Below are 26,680 nucleotides of genomic sequence, written 5' to 3' on the forward strand. Positions count from 1 at the left end.
CCCCCCCCCCCACCCCCCCCCCCCCCCACCCCCCCCCCCCCCCACCCCCCCCCCCCCCCACCCCCCCCCCCCCCCACCCCCCCCCCCCCCCACCCCCCCCCCCCCCCACCCCCCCCCCCCCCCACCCCCCCCCCCCCCCACCCCCCCCCCCCCCCACCCCCCCCCCCCCCCACCCCCCCCCCCCCCCACCCCCCCCCCCCCCCACCCCCCCCCCCCCCCACCCCCCCCCCCCCCCACCCCCCCCCCCCCCCACCCCCCCCCCCCCCCACCCCCCCCCCCCCCCACCCCCCCCCCCCCCCACCCCCCCCCCCCCCCACCCCCCCCCCCCCCCACCCCCCCCCCCCCCCACCCCCCCCCCCCCCCACCCCCCCCCCCCCCCACCCCCCCCCCCCCCCACCCCCCCCCCCCCCCACCCCCCCCCCCCCCCACCCCCCCCCCCCCCCACCCCCCCCCCCCCCCACCCCCCCCCCCCCCCACCCCCCCCCCCCCCCACCCCCCCCCCCCCCCACCCCCCCCCCCCCCCACCCCCCCCCCCCCCCACCCCCCCCCCCCCCCACCCCCCCCCCCCCCCACCCCCCCCCCCCCCCACCCCCCCCCCCCCCCACCCCCCCCCCCCCCCACCCCCCCCCCCCCCCACCCCCCCCCCCCCCCACCCCCCCCCCCCCCCACCCCCCCCCCCCCCCACCCCCCCCCCCCCCCACCCCCCCCCCCCCCCACCCCCCCCCCCCCCCACCCCCCCCCCCCCCCACCCCCCCCCCCCCCCACCCCCCCCCCCCCCCACCCCCCCCCCCCCCCACCCCCCCCCCCCCCCACCCCCCCCCCCCCCCACCCCCCCCCCCCCCCACCCCCCCCCCCCCCCACCCCCCCCCCCCCCCACCCCCCCCCCCCCCCACCCCCCCCCCCCCCCACCCCCCCCCCCCCCCACCCCCCCCCCCCCCCACCCCCCCCCCCCCCCACCCCCCCCCCCCCCCACCCCCCCCCCCCCCCACCCCCCCCCCCCCCCACCCCCCCCCCCCCCCACCCCCCCCCCCCCCCACCCCCCCCCCCCCCCACCCCCCCCCCCCCCCACCCCCCCCCCCCCCCACCCCCCCCCCCCCCCACCCCCCCCCCCCCCCACCCCCCCCCCCCCCCACCCCCCCCCCCCCCCACCCCCCCCCCCCCCCACCCCCCCCCCCCCCCACCCCCCCCCCCCCCCACCCCCCCCCCCCCCCACCCCCCCCCCCCCCCACCCCCCCCCCCCCCCACCCCCCCCCCCCCCCACCCCCCCCCCCCCCCACCCCCCCCCCCCCCCACCCCCCCCCCCCCCCACCCCCCCCCCCCCCCACCCCCCCCCCCCCCCACCCCCCCCCCCCCCCACCCCCCCCCCCCCCCACCCCCCCCCCCCCCCACCCCCCCCCCCCCCCACCCCCCCCCCCCCCCACCCCCCCCCCCCCCCACCCCCCCCCCCCCCCACCCCCCCCCCCCCCCACCCCCCCCCCCCCCCACCCCCCCCCCCCCCCACCCCCCCCCCCCCCCACCCCCCCCCCCCCCCACCCCCCCCCCCCCCCACCCCCCCCCCCCCCCACCCCCCCCCCCCCCCACCCCCCCCCCCCCCCACCCCCCCCCCCCCCCACCCCCCCCCCCCCCCACCCCCCCCCCCCCCCACCCCCCCCCCCCCCCACCCCCCCCCCCCCCCACCCCCCCCCCCCCCCACCCCCCCCCCCCCCCACCCCCCCCCCCCCCCACCCCCCCCCCCCCCCACCCCCCCCCCCCCCCACCCCCCCCCCCCCCCACCCCCCCCCCCCCCCACCCCCCCCCCCCCCCACCCCCCCCCCCCCCCACCCCCCCCCCCCCCCACCCCCCCCCCCCCCCACCCCCCCCCCCCCCCACCCCCCCCCCCCCCCACCCCCCCCCCCCCCCCAGGCCCCCCCCCCCCCCCCCACCCCCCACACCCCCCCCCCCCCCCCGGCCCCACCCCCCCCCCCCCCCCCAGGCCCCCCCCCCCACCCCCCCCCAGACTACCACCAAGCTTACTCCTGAGTAATGCACACCTCGGAGCCAACCGTTTTTTCTAAACTAAAACCTCAGCATTCAGGTTAAATTGCCATGTTGGCACTTTGCGATAAATAAGTGGGTTTTGGGTTGCAATTTGGGCACTCGGTCTTGAGAAGGTTCGCCATCACTGTTACATACATTGATTATACATGTATATATGCAGGAAAAATATGAATATAATATATAGGGAACATTATTTTATCCTCTTGCCCCTCTTCAGAAAAAAAATGTAGCTCTGACCCTGATGCGGAGACAGGCAGTGGCAAACCTCCCTGCGTATCCTTCCTTGAAAATCATGTCTGCCTGCTTTGAACACTCAACAGGGTATCCAAATAGGGAAACGGGTAGACAGTAAGTTAAATACGAACAGCCAGTGTGATGCAGTGACAGAATAGGGTGAGACGCCTGTGAGGCCCACATTACGGTGTTTTTGCAGTGATCAGCAGAAGATTTTATCAGCCTTTCTGTTTTGTCTCCTGCCACTATCCTTCAAGGGAAGGTGTGTTGTTTATGTCTGTGCTGGGCCCACTGAGCATGTCTGAAGAAGCTTCGGCCTTAAGAATGCTGAACGTTTCCAGAGGCGTGGCATCCTCCCGGAGTGTCTGTTCTGGCAACCAGGATTTGTCAGCTGTTACCATGGAGACAGCTGGCAACTGCAGGGGCCATGTATGCTCACTCCCCGGTCAGTGTGTCCTCTTTTTCCTTGCTTCGTGGCACATGCTGGGATCCCCTTATGGTGGTAGTGGCGATTCAGAGAACACAAGTGGTGGGTCAAGGGCTATATCTCCCTTCATAAAGCTAGTGGATGAATAACCCTCCAAGAAGGTCCATTGTTACCACGTTGCTGGGTTTTTTCATGGAGGGTTTTACCCTCTGGGTGGCCCGTTTTTAAGAAAGCTATGAGTCGAAGGCAAGTATGACTATTGGTGTGGGGGGAAGATGTCTGCTCCTCCTTGATAGAACCAGTAGATGCTTCAGCTCCGCCTCTCCTCACAAGTGTTTCCTTTTATTTGCTTTGGGAAGAACAGAGTGGAAAGCTTATTATAGCACAAACAGGTACCATATCGCTTATTTTCCAAAAACATTTACCATGAAAGATGTCTCGGCTCTTGGGGTTAACAGCTTCCATAAAAGCAAGTTACATCAGGTTAGACCTGGGAAATTGTAGAATACCACCTACTTCCTGGTGAACTTTCTAAGGCAGTGATGGTGAACCTTTTCGAGACCGAGTGCCCAAACTGCAACCCAAAACCCACTGATTTATCGCAAAGTGCCAACACGGCAATTTAACCTGAATACTGAGGTTTTAGTTTAGAAAAAATGGTTGGCTCTGAGGCGTGCGTTACTCGGGAGTAAGCTTGGTGGTAGAAGGTGGCTTTGCTTTGAAGCAACCATGCAACTCTTCGAACGGGTGAATCACAACCCTAGGAGGGTTTACTCAGAAGCAAGCCACATTGCCAGCAACCGAGCTTACTCCCAGGTAAACAGATTGCACTTCAGTTCTTTTTCCTTTTTTTCTTTTTGTCCTATGAATTCCTCTTCAATTTTATTTTCAGTAATTATCAAAATGTATAGTATTGTTTTATGTGTCTGGAGCCTCTGAGTTGACTTCGAGGCAGGCCCATGTAGCATGTATGACAATTGTCTAGTCTCTGTGTTACCAGGGCATGGATCTGTTACCTGAAGTAGTGGGAGTCTTTCCCTTTTACAGTGGGGAATCAGTGAGGGCAGACTCTTAGCTTAGCAAAAAGTCAGGCAAGCTCAAGATCTCGTTTGCCTATGTTTGTCAAAAGTCAGCTTTTGGAAGAAATTATTCAGGGGAGCAGATAAAGTTTAAAATTTTTATTAAGGGATAATAGGGGTACACAAGCACACAATCATCAAAGCAGCAGAATACACACAGTTCTCGTATATAAGCAGTTATGAGGGGATAGGTTTGGGATAGATGATGGAATTGGGGAAGTAAGAATTATCATCTCCTGAACTTGGAATGGAATGGTCCAGTGATCAGAGCTAAATGACTGTGGTAGAAGAAGAATGTGTTGTGGAACAGTATCACAGACTGAGAAGCGTCCAGGAATATTGAACAAGTGCAATTGGGCAAAGGGGCTTCTTATGGGGGGAAAAGGGACCCTGAGGTTTATGCAGAATGACCCTTAATTTCCCAGGACAAAGACAGTTCCTTCCTTTCCAAGGAAAGACAAAAGACAGACATCAATCTTAATGGTTGGGTCGTTAATCTAATGAGTTGAGGCATCTGCTTGATGGTCCAAGCTCAGGAATGCCTGAAAGGGAGAAGTTAGCTGATGAAATTACAGCTAAATAACAATGACGGTGGAAACGAGTTGGTCGTAAGTGAGATTCTCAGAGAAAGAAGAATTAAAACAACACTTGGCAGAAACACTTGGGGCAAACACATGAACAAGTCCACTGTCTTCACAGGGTGTATGTTCTTGGGCTGGAGATGGGACTACTCTCCAGGGCGGGGGTACTGTGTTTGCTTAATCCCTCCAGGAAAGGTTTCAGAAAGGCATTATGCAAGTCTGATTTGGAGAGGGCAAGTCCAGGCAGATGTGTACTTACTGTGTGTCCTTGTGGGTACACTGAGCCAATGCAGAGAATGGACTCTCCACTTTGGTACTGCTAGACGCCCCAAGGAGTTGGCAGAATGGGTAGAGGCATTGCTGTAAACAGAGCCCCCCTCCCCCTCCATTCTGACAACAGATCCAGGGAACCAGTTAAGTCAAATCAAGGTTGGAAGCCATTGTCTTGGAGAAATGAAGTTGTAAGGTTGCAACCATGCTGAATACAGAATAACCAAGTCAGTGAAGGTCAGCTGAATCTCATTGAAGCTTGGGAGCAGAGTGGTCCTTCAGTACCATTTCTCTAAAATGAGGTTTGGATGCAATTACTGCAGAGGTGCAGACAGTTACAAAATGATGCATATTCAGTCGGCAAACAGTTATAGTTCATATTCTATTTTGTCACTTCTGATTTTTTCCTTGATAGTTATAACGTTTTTGTACAGTATCAGGTGTTTTGCTGTCCTGCCCTGGGTAATTTTTTGCCACTGCTTTCTACATAATTCATTATTTATGTGCGATCATTAGTTAGTGTGACACTTTGCATAGTGTGCTAAGAGAAAGAAAAGTGCAGAGAAGGGCAACGAGGATGATTGAGGGTCTGGAGCACCTTCCCTATGAGGAGAGGCTGCAGCGTTTGGGACTCTTTAGTTTGGAGAGGAGACGGCTGAGGGGGGATATGATTGAAGTCTATAAAATTATGCATGGGGTAGAAAATGTTGACAGAGAGAAATTTTTCTCTCTTTCTCACAATACTAGAACCAGGGGGCATCCTTTGAAAATGCTGGGGGGAAGAATTAGGACTAATAAAAGGAAACACTTCTTCACGCAACGTGTGATTGGTGTTTGGAATATGCTGCCACAGGAGGTGGTGATGGCCACTAACCTGGATAGCTTTAAAAGGGGTTTGGACAGATTTACGGAGGAGAAGTCGATTTCTGGCTACCAATCTTGATCCTCCTTGATCTGAGATTGCAAATGCCTTAACAGTCCAGGTGCTCGGGAGCAACAGCCGCAGAAGGCCATTGCTTTCACCTCCAGCATGTGAGCTCCCAAAGGCACCTGGTGTGCCACTGCGAGTAGCAGAGAGCTGGACTAGATGGATTCTGGTCTGATCCAGCTGGCTTGTTCTTATGTTCAAAAGAGAAGCCCCTATTCCAAGGAACTCCAAATCCTACATCCTGTATAGTCTAGTACTGTTGCTGATTGTAAATGCAAACCGACATTCTCCTCATAGTACTTCACTCAAAGTTTGTTATTGTTATCGTGATTCCCATGATGATTGAGATTCCTGAGCATAGCCGTATGAATGAAGTTCAGTTGCAGGTAACCCGTGGGTCCTGAAAGAAATCTGATTACATTACCAGCAATAAGTGCAAAAAAGAAGCAGCGTCCTTGTTTCTAAAACTTCGGTTGATTCCCACAGTGACGTCCCTCGCCCTTTTGTCCTCAGCCTCTCACTCCATAATGTTTCCTGTTCCTCCCCTTCACCACTGCAAGTACAAGCTTTCAGGAGTGAATTAGTTTGAACACAATAATGGTCGGATCACATCAGAGAGTAAAAACATTTAGGGTCTCCAATCACTGAAAATTCTTCAGATGTATACGTTTTTGCTAGGATCTTGGTCGAGTGAATGGCTTTACTGTTAGAATGCAATCATAATGCATAAAAATGCCCGCGTTTGTTAATCTTGTTAATGATACTTTTGTCACTGAAGGGTGTGCACGCGTGTATACACAAAGCCAGAGATTTTATCATGTCTGGGTCCACCTAATAAGCATTTCGAGAAGCATTTTAACTTGAATTTGCGTAATTTAGACCCAGCTCTGTAATGTCTGTTCTTACGTCGGCTGGCCTCGCTCTGGTGAATGTTGCTGAAACGATGCTGAGATTGTACTGTGAAAGAATTTGCTTTGGAAATTCTACATGAGACTGGGAACATTGGTTCTAGAATGTACGCACTGGATAAGCGTGCGCCGCCTGATAATCCTGGCTCTGTGTTTTTTCAGAGCAGAAGTTTGTTCTGGAAAGACTATGGAACACTTTTAGAGACTGCAGCTCATTCCACACATGCAGAATAATGCACTTTCAAACTGCTTTCTGGGCTCTTTGAAGTTGTGCAGAATGGCAAAATCCACTTGCAGACAGTTGTGAAAGTGGTTTGAAAATGCATGATTTTGCGTGTGCGGAAGGGGCCCGCCATTGGTTTCAGTTCTCTGCTCTTTTTGTTTCAAAATAGTGCAAAGTTGTAAGGTAAAATCATATCATATACCTATGCAGCCCAAAACAGTACGAGTGTGATAAACATTTTCCCATACCTTTCATGTCTAATTACAATGTCCTCATTTGAGCATTACATACATACATAAGCCTTTATTGGCATAGTCAGAAAGGAATACATAAATCAGGAGCAAATGCATGACTACGTGATAGATAAAAAGGCCCCACGGGGAGCACAACAAGTACATTCTACTGAGAACTCTCAACTATCTCCGCAATGAAATTGGCGATCTCTTCACAATCATTTGAGCATTGTTTTTGTGGGTTTGATTCTTTCCCTCTCTTAGTGTACCTATCATTATCAGGGGTATATTTTAATGAATAGCAACCATCTGGTTCATCAATTGCTCTTTGAGCTGGCTTCGAGGCTTGAAGAAAGTATAGGGTTGGTATTTGGAGCTGCTGCGAAACAATTCATTCCATATTTAGGAACGCTGCAAAACGGGTTTGTCCTAAAAGAGTGTTGGTAAATAGCCAGGAAGCAACACTGAGAACAAGGAATGGCTCATGCAGAAGCTGGATTTCACTTGTCTGTTTCACAGGGACGGTGGGAACAAACCTAGGCAGATCTATTCCGAAATAAGTCCCAATTTATTCAATAGCGCTTACTTGAGATAGAGTTACCAAACTCAGGGTGGAGCCTGTAGTTCTGAAAATATAAGTGACAAATCGATCTCCAGCTGGCAGAGATCAGTTCCCTTTGAGAAAATGATTGTTTTGGAGGGCAGCCTTGACTGTATACCATAGAGGCACAGGCATTGTGGGGGGGACCCCAGGCACCATTCCCGCGGGCAGAGGTGGGATCCAGCAGGTTCTCACAAGTTCCCGAGAGTAGGTTACTAATTATTTGTGTGTGCCGAGAGGGGGCTACTAATCGGTGATTTTGCCACGTGATTATTGCCTTAGTTATGCCCCTCCTCTCAGCAGCAGCGTGCAGAACTTGAAGCAGTCTAGCAGGAGGGGCACCGGCGCAGGCGGCAGCTCTGGGCATGCCTCTGCATGTGCATTCAAGTTTCTCGCCCAAGTGATCGGGCGCAGCGGCTGTGTCTCTTGCCACAGCCCTCAGCCTCACTCGAATGCCCGGGTCACGCCTCCCATCGTGTTCCTCTCGTTCCCAGTCCCAGTGGCGCTTTTGAATCCCACCACCATGGGAACCTGTTACTAAAATTTTTGGATCCCACTGGTCACATGGAGGGTATGTTTGGCTGCCTGCCCCCTCCACCCCCCAGGAGGGAGGAGCTGGAGGAGCATTGTGCTGCCTGCCACCACCTCCTTCTCCTGCACCCTCTGCCAGTCCTACCCTCCAGCACACTCCCCAACAATTAGGCCACCCCAGCATGGCTTCCACAGCCTTTCCTCACTGAGGAAGGACTGCAGAGGCTGTGCCGGGGCAGCAGAGTCAAGGTGGGAGAATCATCAGGTTGGGGGTTCCCCTGTCCAGACTCTGGTGCCCCCCACTCCACCACCCCACCGTGGCCTCCACAGTCCTTGTGGAAGCTGGGAGGCATCTCGGCTATGTGTTCCCGTCCACAAGACAGCAAGCAGCCAAGCTGCCCAAGCACATAAAGCTCTACGAAAGCCTCTTTTGCCATTCACATTGGGGGGAGGGGGAGGGGGGGTTAAAGAGCCCTTTGCCCCAAGTCTCAGGGAATTAGTAGGTGGAGACAGCATTGTTGGTAGCTTTAAACCAGTGATTCCCAAAGTGGGCGCCACCGCCCCCTGGTGGGTGCTGCAGCGATCCAGGGGGGCGGTGATGGCCACAGGTAGAAACATTAATTCATATATCTTTCTGTTTAATTGCTATTAAAAAATTTAAAAAAATTAATTTCCAGGGGGCGCTAAGTAATATTTTTTCTGGAAAGGGGGCGGTAGGCCAAATAAGTTTGGGAACCACTGCTTTAAACTTTGCCACATTCAAAATGTGCCCCTGCAAAAAACTGCCTGCCTGGAATTCAGCAGCTAAAAAACTATTTTGTTTAAGTTTTACATTTTCAGTTGTCTATCCCCTTGCTAATCACTTTGGCTCTTATGAGCCACAGATTGCCTTGCTATAAAATTTGACACCTTTACCTATGCTGGTAAACATCAATTGATGCTGTCAGTGTCTAGGTCAGGGGGTCTGCAATGTGTGGCTCTCCAGATGTTCATGGACTACAAATCCCATCAGCCCCTGCCAGCATGGCCAATTGGGATTTGTAGTCCATGAACATCTGGAGAGCCAAAGGTTGCAGACCCCTGGTCTAGGTTATGTACAAAAGTTGGGTGCCAACCTCTAGGTGGGGCCTGGAGATCCCCTGGAATTACAACTAATTTCCCGAGATGAGTTCCACTGAAGAAAATGACTGCTTTGGAGGGTGGAGTTTATTATATTACACCCTGCTGAGGTTCCTCCCCAAACCCCACCCTCCACTAGACTCCACCCCCAAATCTCTTGGAATTGCCTAACTGGCACCCCCCTGCAAAAAATTAGTAGGGCAGAACCAAGGAAGGAGATTTGTGAATTGATTTGCCGTTTCCTGGACTGTCTATGTTCTAGAGTGCTCCACTCACGTTTTCTTTTCTGACAGAAATTCAGATGAGCTGATTTACACAAAATGACTTTTGTTGCAAAATGTGGGTGTCATGAACGACTATCTGGAAACGTGAAGAAGGCTTTGTGCATTGTGAGAGATGCTTCTTAGAATATTTAAATTTTCCAGTCATTCTAGGAAACCCAAACTTGCCTTTGGAAATGTCTGCAGCGTAAACAGGGATAGCTCCTTTGGGATGCTGCGAGGTTTTTGTTTTGTAGCGTGTCAGCTTTGCTCCTGGGTTTCTGGTAGGAGGTGAGGCAGGACGCCGATCTTGGCAGAAGAGAGCAAAACCAAGTGAGTAATTAAGTGACGTCAGCCTTTGATTCTCTCTCTTGTCTCTCCCATACTTTCTGGCACAGCTGGGCAGTCCACTTTCAAGAAGAGGAGCACGGCAGAAGACGCAGCTCCAGTCCTGTGCGGGAAGTTAAAAGAACGTCAGGAAAGGAAGGCCTTTTGGACTCGGATCAAAGGATGTCGTTCTGGAACTGCCCCTGACTTGACTTATGCGAGGCCAAATTGCCCGTTGTCGGTATACCAGTGAGGAGCAACTGATACGAACCTGCCATCTGGTTGGGTTGTGCTCATTGACCTAAGGAGGGCCACCAGAAGTCATTTTTGACAGAAGGATCACCAGAAGTCATTTCTACTTGTTCCAGAGTCTCTTGTCGATCTCCACTCACTCATTCCGTTTGTAGAAGTCTTCCCCTGAATTTTTGATTTTTTTTTTAAAAAAACACGCTAAAGGATTTTACCGCTGTCCTTGGATTGTTGAGCATATTTTTCCCGTTTGGATGTTAAGGCAAGTGTTTCCCAACATGAGGCCCCCTGTTCGAGTGGCATCGGCTGGATTTAAAGGGGGGGAAAATACAACATGTATATCCATGTAGCTTCATGAAGTGCACATGAGCAGTCTGGAGAACCAAACTTTGTTTTCCTCTTGCGCAGCGTAGTTCTTATGCTGCATGAAAGTGAGGCTTGATCAGGATAATATCCAGGTATACAAACACCTGTATGCTGCGCGGCTGAAACATGTCTTGGAAGAGGAACTATTTTTCTGTGGGACGGGGCAGCGTGCAAGGAATGTTCACTCCACGCAACATGACATCCATAGCTCCCAGTAAAGGTCTCAGCAACGAGCCAGGGCAGAATAGCTGCTTTCTGAATAGTGCATTGCAGGTAAGAGATCTGGATGAATGCCTGTTTGTCTTTCTGTACCTGTTTCCCCTTTCAGTCCTTTTCCTCTGCTATGCATAGAAAACTCCTTGGGGGCTATAAAAAAAAAGGAATTCCACCAAAATGTGAACACAGTTGCAACCCATCTCCTATTGATCCAGTCACATGAGTGTGTTGGTACGGTGAAATGTTTTCCCCTTGAATTTAAGACTTTGCTGCCATGGTAAGATTGCATATTTTAAAATACACTTCATTTCTAATGAGTATTCTGGTTAGTAGAACAAAATGGGTATTCTGGTAGTAGAACAAACTACTAGTCCAGTGGTACTGAAAGACAAACAAAACTTTCCAGGATAACAGCTTTCATAAGGTGTCTGTTGAAGTGAACTTGACTCCCAACCACTGATATACCCTGGAAAATGTTGTTGGTCTTTCAGGCACTTAGTTGGGCTGATGTTTTGTTTTAAGATGTACCTGTGGAATTTTTAGGTAGGGTAGGATCAATTGGTCAGAAAAGCACCTGGAACTCTTGCTTCCCTGGTTCTGTGTTTTTTGTGGTTTTTCAGCACACTACAGGTTCTGTCAATAAAAGTGATAATTTTGTGCAAGTTAAGAACAATTTTTGGAAGTGTTTTCAAAGACTTGATAAAAATATTACTTAGGGGTCGTCTATGATAGAAGGAGGAGCCGTGTGGCATAGTGGTTAAGTGCTTGCACTGCCACTCACACAGTCAGGAGTTCGAGCCCCGTGTGGGTCAGATATCCTGGCAACTGGCTCACGGTCGACTCAGCCATCCATCCATTTCTTGGTCGGTAAATGAGTACCTAGCTCAGTGGTGGCGAACCTTTGGCACTCCAGATGGACTACAATTCCCATCAGCCTCTGCCAGCATGGCTCTTAGCTCTTAGCTAGGGGGTAAAGAATAGCCAAGGAAAGCAATGGCAAACTACCCCACAAAGAGGCTTGCTTATAAAATCACTGCTTGCAGTGGTACCCCAGGGTCAAACACAACCTTCATGATAGAAGGAGTGGGATTGACATTGACCCCCAAGACCCCCAAGTTTTGAACAAACTGCCTTGTGAGACTTGGACCCTGGATCTGTCACACACCCACTAATATGACTTGAAAGCACATTACCTCATAACATACACTTATTTGTTAATAGTTCTTTGGATTAATTGAGCAGTGTGTTTGGCCATTGGTGGCTGGCGTTCTGGCTTGATAGGAAGGGATGCTAAAGTCTATGATCTAACTCAGTGTTTCCCAACCTTTTCGAGGTCAGGGTACCCTTGACCTCACTCTTCATATCTCACGGTACCCCTGCCGCCACCCTCCACCTTCCCCTCCCATTGCCCCTGCTTGCCACACACCCCACCTTCCCCTCCCAGGTTGAAGGGAAGCACTGTGGGTGGTGGTGGCTGCTGACCTGGTGGCAGGCCCTGCCCCATGGGCCAGCTCCATGTCCTTTCTGGCGCCGGTGGGAGACACCACAGAAATGAGAGGGGTGGTGGTAGTGTTGCCGCGGTACCCCTGGGACATGCTCACGGCACCCCAGGGTACCAGGGAACCCTGGTTGAGAATGGCTGATCTAACTGCTTGTTCAGGAATGCATCTAATGTAGCACAGGGGTGCAAGTGTTGCACTTGGACTGGGAAGGGCCCAAGTTCTCATTTGTGCAACACTCAGGACCAGCCATTCTCTCAGCCTAATCTACCTCGTAGTGTTGTTGTGGGGATAAAGGAGAAGGCGGCATGGCCACTGCATGTTTCCCTGAGCACCATGGAGAAAATGTAGGGTAAAGACCAATACCCACCTCAGTTGTAGATGTTTGTTTAGTTGATTGTTCTTAGCTTTTAACTCTTTAGATTATGAGAAGAAGAAACATGGCAGCTAGTAGAATGACTGCAAGAGAAATATACTCCTGTGGGCTAGGGCCAAAAATATAGTAAAAAAAAAAGATTACCGTATTTATGTCTGACAGTTACCCCTGTTTCCATTAGTTCTGTAGACTGAGTCATATCGTGTTTGTTATGTCCTTATTAGCCAATAACACAGGGTTTATGTTTCACTTTTATGTTGCACAAGAAGTTCAAGACAAAGGACTGATTCATTAATTGTTCAGTCAGGAACCCTAGCCTTGAGACCTTGTTACAGTTTGATTGTTGAGCTCAGATGATATAGACTCCATTTGTGAAACGGAGCAGATTTTTCTCGAACAAATTCATCACTGCTTTGTAGATCTGCCCTCACGATATTGATTGTATGGAACTGACGAAATTATTAAATGGGTTTAATGGGTGACGTTTATTAATGTGTTTAGCTCTTGAGATGCTGTTTAAAACTACATCCTTGATCAATTGAAAGTGTTTCTGTATCTGTATTCATACGGAGTATTTAAGAATCACTATTTTTGCATTTTCAGGAACATATTCCTACTCTAAAAGGTTTATAATTTCTTAAAATAAATGGGCCTTAAAGGTGAGGGTGGGGGTACTAGTGCCTGAACTAACCAATCACAAATGTGCTGGGGTGTTGGTAATGGCCAAACTGATGTGCCCATTAAGTCACAAACACTGGCACCCTTTAGTGCTGATGGGCTAAAATGATGGGCTAAAATGACGGACTTTGTAGTTTTTCTACCTTTAGTCAAACCTTCTTGTCCAAACCGTCTCATGTGAATTTAAAAGCAAAACGATAAACTGTGTTCTGCTTTGTTTTTATAGGTCCTCTGGCATCTTGATATTTTTCGACGCAGTTTCCGACAGCTGACTACTCACAAATGCATGGGAGATTCCTGTATATTTTGTGCTCTCAAAGTAAGCAACAGAGTGAATGAGGGGGAAATTCTCAAAATCCACATTAATAGTTCAGTCAAAGCACTGGATCCAGCGAGAGAGCCATATTAGATGCTCTTATAAGAGAGAGAGTGCAGTATTACAGCAGCAGCATCTGAGAATGGCATGGTTTGTCTATATCAGGGGTAGGGAACCTGCCACTCGAGAGCCACATCCGGCTCTTCTGTCCTTGCACTGTGACTCCACGAGCCGAGCTGCTGGCCCCATCCTTGCCCGCCCTGCAGGCAGCAGGGCGGGCGCACCAATTGCCCAAGCGAGTTACACGCTGGAGACAAGGCCACTGGCTTCCTCTCATCGCCTGCCCCATTGGAGCTGGGCGGGCTTTTCCCCGGCGGTCGGTGTGAGGGGCCGAAAGCTGGTCTTATCTCTGCTCCTCGGCCTCTGCAGGCAGCAGGGCGGACGCATCCATGCGCTTCTCAGAATGAGCGGAGTAAAAGGTAAAAAAACGCCAATATATACAGTGTTATCTTTATTTTAAATGTCAACAATTATTTGCGGCTCCAAGTGTTTTCTTTTCCCATGGAAAACGGGTCCAAATGGCTCTTTGAGTGTTAAAGGTTCCCTACCCCTGGTCTATATCTTGTGATAGGACTGGGATGGGGGTGTGGAAATTAAGTGTGACACAAATTGTCGGGTATAGAGATGGATAAACATTCATGTTTTGTCTCCATCCTTTGAAAAAGACAGTTGGGGCAATGATATATGGTTGGACAGCATGGGATGAAACTAGAGAAAAGTTGCACTCACCATCTCATCGGTGGACTGTTTTAATTTGTGAAGTCAAATTTAAATACAGTGGATGCAAATTATAACTACTGGTGAGGAGCTTGAGTAGCATTTTGGCTTTAGTGGGTGACAGCAACATGAAAAGTAAAATATTAAGAGACATTTTCTTTCTTTGTCAAGGAGTGGTAGCTTTCTGTTCTGAGAAATTCAAACCTTTTTCAAAAATTTCACAAAAATGCTTGGTATAATGCGCAAAATTTCAGTAAAGTGGTTAACTGGAAGATCAGCAAGAATCAGCAAATCATCAAAAGCTACCCAATAATTTCACAGGAGAAACAAATTTCAACATGTTGCATGTTTAGGATAAATAAATTACTATATTTATATGCTGTACGGAATGTGATGTGACAACTCAGTATAGAAGCGAGTGTAATCCTGCTCCGAAGAAAATGTCAAAGAGTCGTGAAAGAGGTGTTTCAGTTGCTTCTTTGTCAAGATCAGGGGTCTTCAAACTATGGCCCTCCAGATGATCATAGACTACAATTTCCATGAGCCCTACCACTTGGCCATGCTTGCAGGGGCTGATGGGAATTGTAGTCCATGAACATCTGGAGGACCATAGTTTGAAGACCCCTGGCCAAGATGGTCAAATATAGAGTGGATCAGAGAATTATTGTTTAAATAAAAGCAGGCTGTAGTTTGGTCTACAGTGAAGGAATAAGCCATATTTGATAAACAAAGATAGTTCAATAATTAAAAACAGGGAGTGGTCTGAAAAGAATTTGGCTGGTCCAGATCAGAGAAGACAACCCTCATCTCGCATAGGATGCTCCTAAGGATTTATTTATTTATTTTTATTCCACCTTTCTGCCATATATATATATAATTCTTCCCTCCTCCATTTTATCGTCAGAACCCTGTGAGATCAATCAGGCTAAGGGCCGGTGAGTTTCCACATATGGATTGGAACCCAAGCCTGCCTAGTTCTGCGAATGAATGACTGGGTAAACATCATCCCGCCTCCTCTGGTGGGTGGAGGATGGAAAGGAGGGCCTGGGACTAGCCGATGAATAGCATCCGGCAGGACGACTCTGAAACGAGGGGTGCCTCGTAGCTTACAATTTTGAGAAAGTTGGTACTCAAGAGAATTGGCAAGAAGAGAGGTAAATGTGCTCTTATTTGAGAAGAGCAGTACCGGGTCATATTTAAAGTTTTGGTATTGACCTTCAAAGCCATTCGCGGCCTTGGCCCTGCTTATCTGAGGGACCGTCTCTCCCTATACCGCCCTTCTAGGCCCCTCCGCTCGTCGGAGGCGGACCTACTGGTGATCCCTGGCCCTAAGGCGATCCAGCTGGCCTCTACAAGGGCCAGGGCTTTTACGGCTCTGGCCCCTACCTGGTGGAACAGGCTTCCAGGTGAGATCAGGGCCCTGCGGGACTTACAAAGTTTCTGCAGGACCTGTAAAACGGACCTGTTCCTTGCCAGGCGCTGGCCAGCCGGGATGATGTCAACTCCGGCCATAAGAACATCTGGCCTCCCGTAAGTACATAAAGGGGAAGGAGGGTTGCTTTCAGTACTTTTATAGTATAGTACAGCCATCTGTAGTTAGTATTTTATATATTATTTTATTGTAAATTATGTATTTGATGTTTTAAATTGTTTTAGTGTTGATGGACACCGCCCTGAGCCTTTGGGGAGGGCGGTATATAAATATAAATAATAATAAAAATAAATAAATAAGACTTGTTCGTACATTGCTGGCATTTTATGAACGTTGGGGGGTGGGGGTACATTGGGGAAAGCTTGAGTCGCAGAAGACCATTTTTTTGTTTAGTTGACCAGTGAGCTGATGTTGTTGTTTGTCTGTGGTTCCTCCGGCACGAGTGGTTGTGATGTTCGCGTGGCTCACGGTTCCTTCTCTTTGTCATCCCAGCTGCCTCAGTGACTGCAGGATCCAGCGATTCGACTGTAACACTGGAACAGTTTTCTGATCTATTATTCATGTCGAAGTCTGCTGTGCACAGTCCGGGCTTTATTTATTCATCTGATGCATGACTTCAGTTGGGTGTTTATCCCTGCAGAGGGGAAAGGAGAGGGGAATTGGTCCACAGTTCTAAGTCGGCCACAAAGAGCTTGTTCGGCTTCCAGGGATTGTAGTGCCAGGATGTAGGACAGAGGGTGTTTTGTTATTTGTTGAGAAGAATGGAGCATTGATTGTAGATGCTCTTAGAGCGTCTGTGTTTGAACTTTTTCATATGCAACAAAGGCAGGAAGAGTTCACCTTCTAGGTAGAAAGGGTGTTTTTCTAGGTGAAAGCCAAGATACACAATGCCTGGATTGAGGTCAGGGAGAGAAACGTAGTCCGATTGTTCTGCCGTTGTTAGGTGAATCAGTATTGTGTAGCCAGAATGGATTTTGTATGCAGCCAATGCTCTGCTTTAGTTTCCTGAGGTTTCTGGTAGTAGAGTAGCGTAATCCTTTGCACTGGATTACTCTATCGGTTTCGCCAGCATGGCCAATTGGCCATGCTGGAAGGGGCTGATGGGAATTGTAGTCCATAACATCTGGAGTGCCAAAGGTTCGCCACCATGGCTCTACAGCAAGCCTGGCCACCTTCAGCAGTGGCATAGTAGTTAAGAGTAGGTGCACTGGAGAACCGGGTTTGATTCCCCGCTCTGCCACTTGAGCTGTGGAGGCTTATCTGGGGAACTAGATTAGCCTGTGCACGCCAACACATGCCAGCTGGGTGACCTTGGTCTAGTCACAGCTTTTCAGAGCTCGCTCAGCCCTACCCACCTCACAGGGTGTTTGTTGTGGGGGGGAGGAAGGAGAGAAAAGGGGGGGGTATAAATCCAAACTACTACTACTACTTCAAACTTTACTTCAAAATGTCCTTCAAACGGCCTAGGTGCCTTCTTTATTCTCTGTGGCATTGAAATATTTTTTCAGGGTGATGAATCCCCTAGTATTGTCGAAGGCTTTCACGGCCGGAATCACTGGGGTGCTGTGTGGTTTCCGGGCTGTATGGCCGTGTTCTAGCAGCATTCTCTCCTGACGTTTCGCCTGCATCTGAAGATCCCCTGAAGATGCCAGCCACAGATGCAGGCGAAACGTCAGGAGAGAACGCTGCTAGAACACGGCCATACAGCCCGGAAACCACACAGCACCCCAATCCCCTAGTAGATAGCACGTGGCAATTTTGAGCCACTTAAACCCAGATTGGGCCACAGGCCTAAGCTCTGATCCCATTAATGGAAGTGGGTGCCATATCCATTCTGTGTCAGGGGAGGGGCGACTGCTCAGAGGGCTGGGTTGCATTTCGAGGGTGTATTTTAGATTTCACATTTCTCTCTCTTTGCATCTGCAGCTCATTGCCGCTGAGATAAAGGGCAAGCAAAATGAGCCCGTTTTAGATCATTAATTTGTTTAATTTCTGTAGTCAACTTTTAAATGCAGGCATGCTGGATTTATTTATTTATTTATTAGTTTTTTACATTTTGATCCTGAAGGGCTTGTTTCTGTTTATTGCCCACATCCCTCCCCAAAGTGGAGGGGCCCAATATGTGTCTTGGAGCAGCAGTGGCGCAGTGGCGTAGGAGGTTAAGAGCTCGTGTATCTAATCTGGAGGAACCGGGTTTGATTCCCAGCTCTGCCGCCTGAGCTGTGGAGGCTTATCTGGGGAATTCAGATTAGCCTGTATCAGCCCCACACATGCCAGCTGGGTGACCTTGGCTGGGGTCACAGCTTCTCGGGAGTTTCTCAGCTCCCACCCACCTCACAGGGTGGTGTTTGTTGTGAGGGGGAAGGGCAAGGAGATTTGTTAGCTCCCTTTGAGTCTCCTGCAGGAGAGAAAGGGGATATAAATCCAAACTCTTCTCTTCTTCTTCTTTGAGCAGCAAGGGCTATGCAGGAGGTTAAGAGCCTCGCATTCAATCTTGAGGAAATCGCTCTGATTCCCAGCTCTGCCGCCGAGCTGTGGAGGCTTCTATCTGGGAATTCAGATCAGCCTGTACCCCCCACACATGCCAAGGACCTTGGGCTAGTCACAGCCGAAGCCCTTCAGCTCCCACCCACTTCATTGGTGGTGTTTCTTGTTGTGAGGGGGGAAGGGCAAGGAGATTGTTAGCCCCTTTGAGTCTCCTGCAGGAGAGAAAGGGGGGATATAAATCCAAACTCTTCTTCTTCTTCTTTAACAACCTTCCTTCTTTTCCAAATAGCATTTCTTTTTGGCTACAGATTATTTCTCTGCAGCCTCTGGGGCTTGGCTTCACTGGCTTTCAGAGACTGAAAGACGAAGTTCCAGATCTCCAGAGTTCTTCAGAGGTGCAGGGTTTCGATGCTGGTTCTTCCTGAAAAGCTCATTCTGTTGGCATCACTGGGAGCTCAGGCAGAACAATAAACCATGGTTTGATGCTGTATGAACAAGCCCTATGCTTATGCAGTTCAGATTGAGATGGCCACAACCAGCATACTGTGGCTTCTCTTCCAAAGCTGGATTTGAAATCAGCTTCAAATGATGATGCAGTTCTGGTTTGGAGGGCAACATAATCATCAGCTCACTCTTTTGGCAGTAACAGTGGACTGGTTTGTGCTAAAGCAGAAGTTATTAATTTACTTGCAACCTGAAAGGGCCAGGAGGAAGAGGTGTGCGAGCGCAGTGTTTGTTTTGAAGGGGTCACCCTTGTGCCGGAACCAGCTCACTCTTCCCTGTAGCAGTGTTTACATTGGCCATTACTTGGACATTTCCCCCAGTTGATTCAGTCAGTTCTCTGAAGAGCTTCCTATCCTGAAAAGGGTAGTGTCTATTTAGTCTCCTTGGAGAAACTGCTTCTTCCTCAACATTGATCCCCACTGCAAACCATAATTTTATTTACATTCACCATAATTTTATTTACATTCACCATAATATTACCAAAGGTCTTTGTATACAGTTCAGTTCAGTTTAACCTTTAATGGCATAAAAGATTGCAGATTATTTACATTTAAACATTTGAATATTGGTGTTTAAAATGTTTTCCAAAAACTTAGGCTCATTCCGCACATGCAGAATAATGCACTTTCAAACTGCTTTCAGTGCTCTTTGAAGCTGTGTGGAATAGCAAAATCCACTTGCAAACAGTTGTGAAAGTGATTTGAAAACTCAAGATTATTTGGAGGCGGTGCAGAAGGGGCCTTTAGCCACCGCCAAGGTAATCGGGATGGACTACAGTCAACAGCAAAGAACGAAGTGGTCTGGAATTTAGAATAATGAAGCCTTGGAAGCAGCAAAGGATAAATTAAAAAATCATACCGCACCGCCAGCCAGCCACACGACATTCCATGAGAATATGGGATGCAAAACGTGTCCCCGGTATACCCGAGTCCCACTGAAAGCCATGAACAAACACAAAGCTATTATATTATTTACTTCATTTATACCCAGCCTCTCTCCCTAGTGGGAGCCCCAAAGAGGCTTATGTCATTCTCCTCTTCTCCTTTGTATAGTCTCAGTGATCTTGTGAGGTCAGGTTAGGTTGAGAGTGTGTAATTGGCACAAGATCACCCAGCTAATGATTCTGGTGGGGCTAGAGGAGAAGTCACACCAAACCATGCTTTTGGATCTCTCTTATTGATTATTTGTCCATAGTATATATTGGTTTTAGTATTGTATAATGGATGCCATTAGCAGTTTCACTCCTTTCTTAGGAAATTATCTTTTCGCCCAGAAATGCAAAAAGACAAATCTCTTGAGCATTGGCCTCGTAAAGGAAATTTGGCAGTTTCTTGGGGCAAAATGTATGTAAACTGTAAAAAAACACTATGGCACCCTCTGTTTCCAAATATTTAGCATAGAAATTCTCAAAACTTTATTGATGGCAAATTTGAACAAGCAATCAATATGCAAATGTCATTAAAAGCAGGGCTCATTCTTGATTTCAGTATGAGGAAAAAACAGATTATGAAGTGGAGCAAAAGTGAATTTTAAAAAACCCTTTGAAAATACCTAGTTTCCACATCTGCTCCTCAGCAGGAGGAATATGGAAGGTGTTTGCTTTTCTGAGTTTATTGTTTTGGCTTCCCTTGAGAGCCTACCTGATGGTTTGTCATCTGAATGTGTTTTGTCATGGAGGGCGAAATGTCACTTTCTACGAAGTCCCCAGCTTTTTTGTGATAGCAGTAAAGATAGAAAGGAGTTTCCAGCTGTAACTGCATGTACAGATATTAGGCAGGACAGAAGGTAAGAGAGGGCGAGAAAGCTTTTCTCCTAAGGAGCAGCACGAGCAAGTGCCCCCATGTGCACCTGTTGAAAGCGAGGGGAGGAGCTGGGCTCCGGCAATGTTTAGGCCAGGGGTGGTGAACCTATGGCACGGGTGCCAGAGGTGGCACTCAGAGCCCTTCGTGGGCACGCACATTGAGAGTGCATCATGTGGGGAAGCCATTAAACCCCACCGATTTTCATGGGAAGAACTAAAGCTGCTGATCCTTTACCTGAGAGTAAGCTCAGTTGCTCGCTAATGGGCTTGCTTCTGAGTAAACCCTCAGAGGGTCGACTCACCCGCTGGAAGAGTTGCCCGCTGTTCAAAGCAAAGCCATCGACTACCACCGCTTACCCCGCAACGCGACGCACCAGAGCCAAGGTTTTTTTCTAAACTAAAACCTCAGTATTCAGGTTAAATTGCCGTGTTGGCACTTTGCGATAAATAAGTGTGTTTTTGGTTGCAGTTTGGGCACTCGGTCTCAAAAAGGTTCGCCATCACTGGTTTAGGCAATTTGCGAGTGTCGTCCATCTTGAAAACTGGCCATCTGATTCCAACTTTTAAATGCGCCATCAGTTGGGGCTGCAAAATTAATGTTTATGTGCCAGGTCTAGGCAGGTGAACTAAAAATAAGATAGAAGATTTCGAAGAAAAATTTAGTACAAATAACATACTAACCGCCTGCTCCTTCGTATAATGTAATTAGGTCATTGTTGGGGATAGGTTCTGGCAGGCACTTTCTGCAGCTGGAATGGTTGTTATTACGAACCGGGATGACGACGGCCGCATTTGACAGTCCCGACAAACCCTCTGTCTGTCGTGGCTGCCCACACACCTTGCTCTGGAGCTTTTCCTACTCTCCTCTCCCACTTGATCATTGCTTGATGGTAGGAGGAAAATTTCAAAAGTGTTTCATCTGGATCAGGGTCTGCATCCTGTGGTTGTGGCACCTGTGTTTCTTTCCAGATACCATGACTACAATTTCATCAGCCTAATTATCTTGGCCAAGCGCTGGCAAGTGCGGTACGGAATTGTAGCCCATGAACATCTGGAGTGCTGTGGTGGTTCGCCACCACTGTTATAAGTAGAGTGACTGGTCTTCTAAGATGGCAAAAAAGTCAATGTCCGACTCGACCCATTTTCATTGGTTAAATATGTTACGGGTGTAAGTGGAATCCACCCATTTTAGCATATGTACCTAACACTGAAGTTGCATAATCAGTTAGTGAGGGCACCTGCATAGCAGTTGCCTGGCATTTTCATCCATTACTTTTAATGGATTCCACAGGTCTACATACTCCACTTGCTTTACCACCATCAGATCCTCTGAAGATTCCAGCCCCAGATGCAGGCGAAACATCTGGAGAAAATGCTACTGGAACACAGCCATACTGCCCAGAAAACCCACAACACCCTAGAGCTTCTGGCCATGAAAGCCTTTGATTGATCACTCATTTTCTAATGGCTGGAAGGACTTCAAGCAGTTGTGAAAAAACAAACGATTGGAAAATTGATGAACATTGAGAAGGCATGTCTAAATGTAACAGCACTGGGTATGTCAAGTTTCTTGGTGGTGGAAGATGCAGTCAAGTCAACGCTGACTTATGGCTACCCCCGTAATGTTTTCAAGGCAAGAGATGTTTGGAGGTAATTTGCCATTGCCTGCTTTGGCATGGGTTGAGAGAGTTCTGAGAAGCCTGTTTCTGGCCCAAGGTCACCCAGCAGGCTTCATCTGGAGGGGTGGGGAATTACTCCCAGCTTTCCAGATATGAGTCCTCTGCTCTTAACCACTACACCATGTCGGTTAAAGGTTAAACAAGAAAGAAAATCAGAACTGAAAGGTGGCCACAGGAAGGTGCTGCTGGGAGAAAAGGACGAGTACTTGGGGCTAGCAAAGGTACATTGAATGTGTTGGGCTCGAGACTATGAAGAAGGCAAGGAGCAGGCATAGTCTTTTGGACTGCATGGCGAAACGGTCATTGAGAAATGCTATCAAAATGGTACAAGCCCTGGCAAGAAGCCATCGGCTGGGACTGCTTTGATTGTAGCTTGTGCTATGTGAGTGTATGTGAGAGAAATCTTGTTGGAACACAGCAGGCCACAGGCCCAGGCTGGATCCATGAGCATCTGCTGCTGGCTGAGGAGCTCCAAGAGAGTGGGCAAGGACAACAACAGCAGGAAGCTGAACAGGGCTATGTGTGTCTGTGAGCATCTCAGGAGCTCCAAGAGAGTGGGCAAGGACAACAACAACAGCAAGAAGAGGAAGAAGAAGAAGAAGAGGAGGAGGAGGAGGAGGAGTTTGGATTTCTATCCCCTCTCCCCAGAGACTCAAAGGGTTGATAATCTCCTTGCAGGTCCTTCCCCTCACAACAAACACCTGTGAGGTAGGTGGGCTGAGAGAGAGGCCCGAGAAGCTGTGACTAGCTCCAAGGTCACCTGGCTTGTGTGTGGGGAGGTACAGGCTAATCTGAATTCCCTGTGATAAGCCTCCCACAGCTCAGGGCGTGGTTTCGGGAATCAAACCCGATTCCTCCAGATTAGATACATGAGCTCTTAACCTCCTACGCCACAGCTGCTCCCAGGAAGCTGAACAGGGCTATGTGTGTCTGTGAGCATTTCAGGAGCTCCAAGATAGTGGGCAAGGACAACAGCAGGAAGCTGAACAGGGCTATGTGTGTCTGTGAGCATCTCAGGAGCTCCAAGAGAGTGGGCATGACAACAACAGCAGGGAAGCTCAACAGGGGCCATGTGTGTGTCTGTGAGGCATCTCAGGAGCTCCAAGACAGGCGGGTAAGGACAACAACAGCAGCAGGAAGCGTGAACAGGACTGTGTGTGTTCAGGGAAGATCCCAGGAGCTCCAAGAGAAGAGTAGGCAAGGACAACAACAGCAGGAAGCTGAACAGGGCTATGTGTGTCTGTGAGCATCTCAGGAGCTCCAAGAGAGTGGGCAAGGACAACAACAGCAGGAAGCTGAACAGGGCTATGTGTGTCTGTGAGCATCTCAGGAGCTCCAAGAGAGTGGGCAAGGACAACAACAGCAGGAAGCTGAACAGGGCTATGTGTGTCTGTGAGCATCCTCAGGAGCTCCAAAGAGAGTGGGTGCAAGTGATAACAACAGCAGGAAGCTGAACAGGGCTATGTGTGTCTGTGGAGCATCCTCAGGAGGCTCCCAAGAGAGTGGGGTATGGAGCAACAACAGCAGGAAGCTGTGAACAGGGCCATGTGTGTGTCTGTGAGCATCCTCAGTGAGCTCCAAGATGAGTGGGCAAGCAGCAACAGCAGGTATAGCTGAACAGGGCCATGTGTGTCTGTGAGCATCTCAGGAGCTCCAAGATAGTGGGCAAGGACAACAACAGCAGGAAGCTGAACAGGGCCATGTGTGTCTGTGAGCATCTCAGGAGCTCCAAGAGAGTGGGCAAGGACAACAACAGCAGGAAGCTGAACAGGGCCATGTGTGTCTGTGAGCATCTCAGGAGCTCCAAGAGAGTGGGCAAGGACAACAGCAGCAGGAAGCTGAACAGGGCTATGTGTGTCTGTGAGCATCTCAGGAGCTCCAAGATAGTGGGCAAGGACAACAACAGCAGGAAGCTGAACAGGGCCATGTGTGTCTGTGAGCATCTCAGGAGCTCCAAGATAGTGGGTAAGGACAACAACAACAGCAGGGAAGCTGAACAGGGCTCATGTGTGTCTGTGGAGCATCTCAGGAGCTCCAAAGAGAGTGGGCAAGGACAACAACAGCAGGAAAGCTGAACAGGGCCATGTGTATCTTGTGAGCATCTCAGGAGCTCCAAGAGAGTGGGCAAGGACAACAGCAGCAGGAAGCTGAACAGGGCCATGTGTGTCTGTGAGCATCTCAGGAGCTCCAAGAGAGTGGGCAAGGACAACAACAGCAGGAAGCTGAACAGGGCCATGTGTGTCTGTGAGCATCTCAGGAGCTCCAAGAGAGTGGGCAAGGACAAAAACAGCAGGAAGCTGAACAGGACTATGTGTGTCTGTGAGCATCTCAAGACCCTTTTGTGCAGCCCTGTTCCCAAATCCCATTTAAGAAAGCTGTACTTGTGGGTGGTTTTCCGCATGACTATTTCTTGAGTATATAAAATTGTTAACCTGAGTTTATAGAATTGTTGCCATAGAATACTGGCTGGAATCTAGCAGGTTAGCAGTTTCCCACGGGGGCTTCCAGCCTTTCCCTCTGAAGCCCTTTTGACACTTGAGAACCTGCTCCTGATAAGCAGAGACCCTGGGCAGCAGCAGGATCCAGCACAGCCTAGAGGCCCCAGTCAGAAATGTCAAAACTTCAAAGGCCACATATCTGGATATACACAAGTTCTTCAAGGATCCATGTCAGGGTACTGTAGATCCTAGCAACCCCGTGTCTTGCAGTGTCAGTGAATGGCTTAAAAACGAAAGATTGCGAAGAGGAAGCCAGGTTAGTCTGATGTTGCAAAATAAAACAAAAGCCTATGTGGTACCTTAAAATACTAACAACACATGTCAGTTAATCTGATGGGACGATTCCAAAATATTCCAAGGCACAGGAGAACCTGTGTGTGCGGCTCAGGGGAAGTAGACTCAGTGTCACATATCTTACTGCATTGCAAGTTACATGAAGGTGAAAGGGAGCAGTTAATCCAACCACTGTTAACTTGTCATGTATATCCATTCATAGATAACTCAGATACGAATTCTGTAAGAATGTTATTAGAAGATCGTGTTTCCGCCATTTCACAGAAGGTAGCTAGAATTGTTGCATATTGAATTACACAAACAAGCCGTAATTCCCTTGTTATATGATCTTTTAAAGAGCTGCACTGTGTGATGAGGACTGTAATAATGCCTGAAGCTAATGTTATTTATCAATAGATTTTATAATGGATTTTACAATTTATATTATATTTTTGTATAAGTGGAGTGCTATGTATTCACATGTACTCTGATTTTAAACTATTGGCTGGGCAAAAGGCCGTAATAAATATCTATCTATCACATGTTACATCTGTAGAAATGAGTGCAACTTTCATAGAAATAAGTGTTGTGTGGTTGCCCCGGACTTGTATTTTGCCAACAGTGAAAGAGCAAGCTAGGAGAAAAGATCATGTCCCGGCTATACTTCAAACCAGCGTAAGCAGAGAGTCAGGGTCGGGCTTTATATGCTCTCAATATATATAATCATAGCTTCTTAAACTGTATTCACTATATGCTGTCTTTACCTGAGTTCATGGCTTCCTTGCTGCTTCTAGACAACCAGCCCTGTCCTGACATGTCAACACCCCGGGAAAGAATAATTGTTAATATCTAGTCTCTGGGCTGGCAGCCAGGTGGCTCAATGTAGTTGTCTGCTCCTGATAGAACAACCTTGGTACCAGGTACAACTGAAAGTGACTATTGCCAGATGTTCTGCTCTGGGGAAATGGGAGGGTGGGTTCAGTGGGGATGAATGAGTGCCAGTTAGCCAGGTTCTTTAGAACTGGCTTTGGGCATGGGTGCCTGATCTATGTATCCATAATAAAGGCTACTGAGAAATACTCCACAGTCTGGTTATTGGAGCAAGTTTCAGGGACCAAACACAGAGCTTATTAGGGCCATTATCTGCAAAACTACCCAGCCATCTTCCACAGTATCCTGCCTTTTCTGACCTTGGAAATGAGAAGTTCAGCACAGAATCTTAAACATCTGAACCCAAACGACCTCCAACCATTTGGTAAGCTTGGGAGATAATGAGCTGAAAAAGGGAGAGGATGAGGATGGAAGGCTGAGTTAACTTGCTGGTTTTTAAAGACAACCCCCCCCCCCCCAAGAAAAACCCCACATACAGACAAATAGACGCTTGAATTCGAGTCTCTAGTTCACTTTAGTAACCGGCAGATTTGATATCTCTCTTGGAGATGTAAAAAATAATTTGAGAACATGTGGATTTTTTAACCTATAAAATCTAATTTTTCTCCCCCACCCCCACCCCCAGGGTATCTTTAACCAGTTTCAGTGCAGCAGTGAGAAAGTATTGCCTTCCGATGCTCTTCGCAGTGCCCTTGCAAAGACCTTTCAAGATGAGCAACGCTTCCAGCTAGGCATCATGGATGATGCTGCAGAATGCTTTGTGAGTAATGACCTCTATGGAATGGTTGCAGGTCCTTGCCCAAAAGAAATACCTGCGTCACCAAACAGGGATTAACCAAAGCAATATCCAAGGTCTCCTAAGGAAATCCTCTGTTTAATT

General features: G+C 49.3%; 1 protein-coding gene across 4 annotated transcripts in view; it reads left to right on the forward strand.

The window, feature by feature from the left end:
- The window catches only part of USP54 (ubiquitin specific peptidase 54), a 138,870-nt gene that overhangs the window by 46,012 nt on the left and 66,178 nt on the right, over positions 1-26,680 (forward strand). For all 4 annotated transcript variants that reach the window (XM_048502622.1, XM_048502626.1, XM_048502625.1 and 1 more), the window contains exons 3-5: positions 9,830-10,646; positions 13,369-13,461; positions 26,426-26,560. In XM_048502622.1, the coding sequence (XP_048358579.1) occupies positions 10,500-10,646; positions 13,369-13,461; positions 26,426-26,560 (375 nt within the window). In that variant the 5' untranslated portion in view covers positions 9,830-10,499. The remainder of the gene's footprint in view (positions 1-9,829; positions 10,647-13,368; positions 13,462-26,425; positions 26,561-26,680) is intronic.

The sequence above is a fragment of the Sphaerodactylus townsendi genome, linkage group LG07 (assembly GCF_021028975.2).
Source record: "Sphaerodactylus townsendi isolate TG3544 linkage group LG07, MPM_Stown_v2.3, whole genome shotgun sequence".
Taxonomy (NCBI): domain Eukaryota; kingdom Metazoa; phylum Chordata; class Lepidosauria; order Squamata; family Sphaerodactylidae; genus Sphaerodactylus; species Sphaerodactylus townsendi.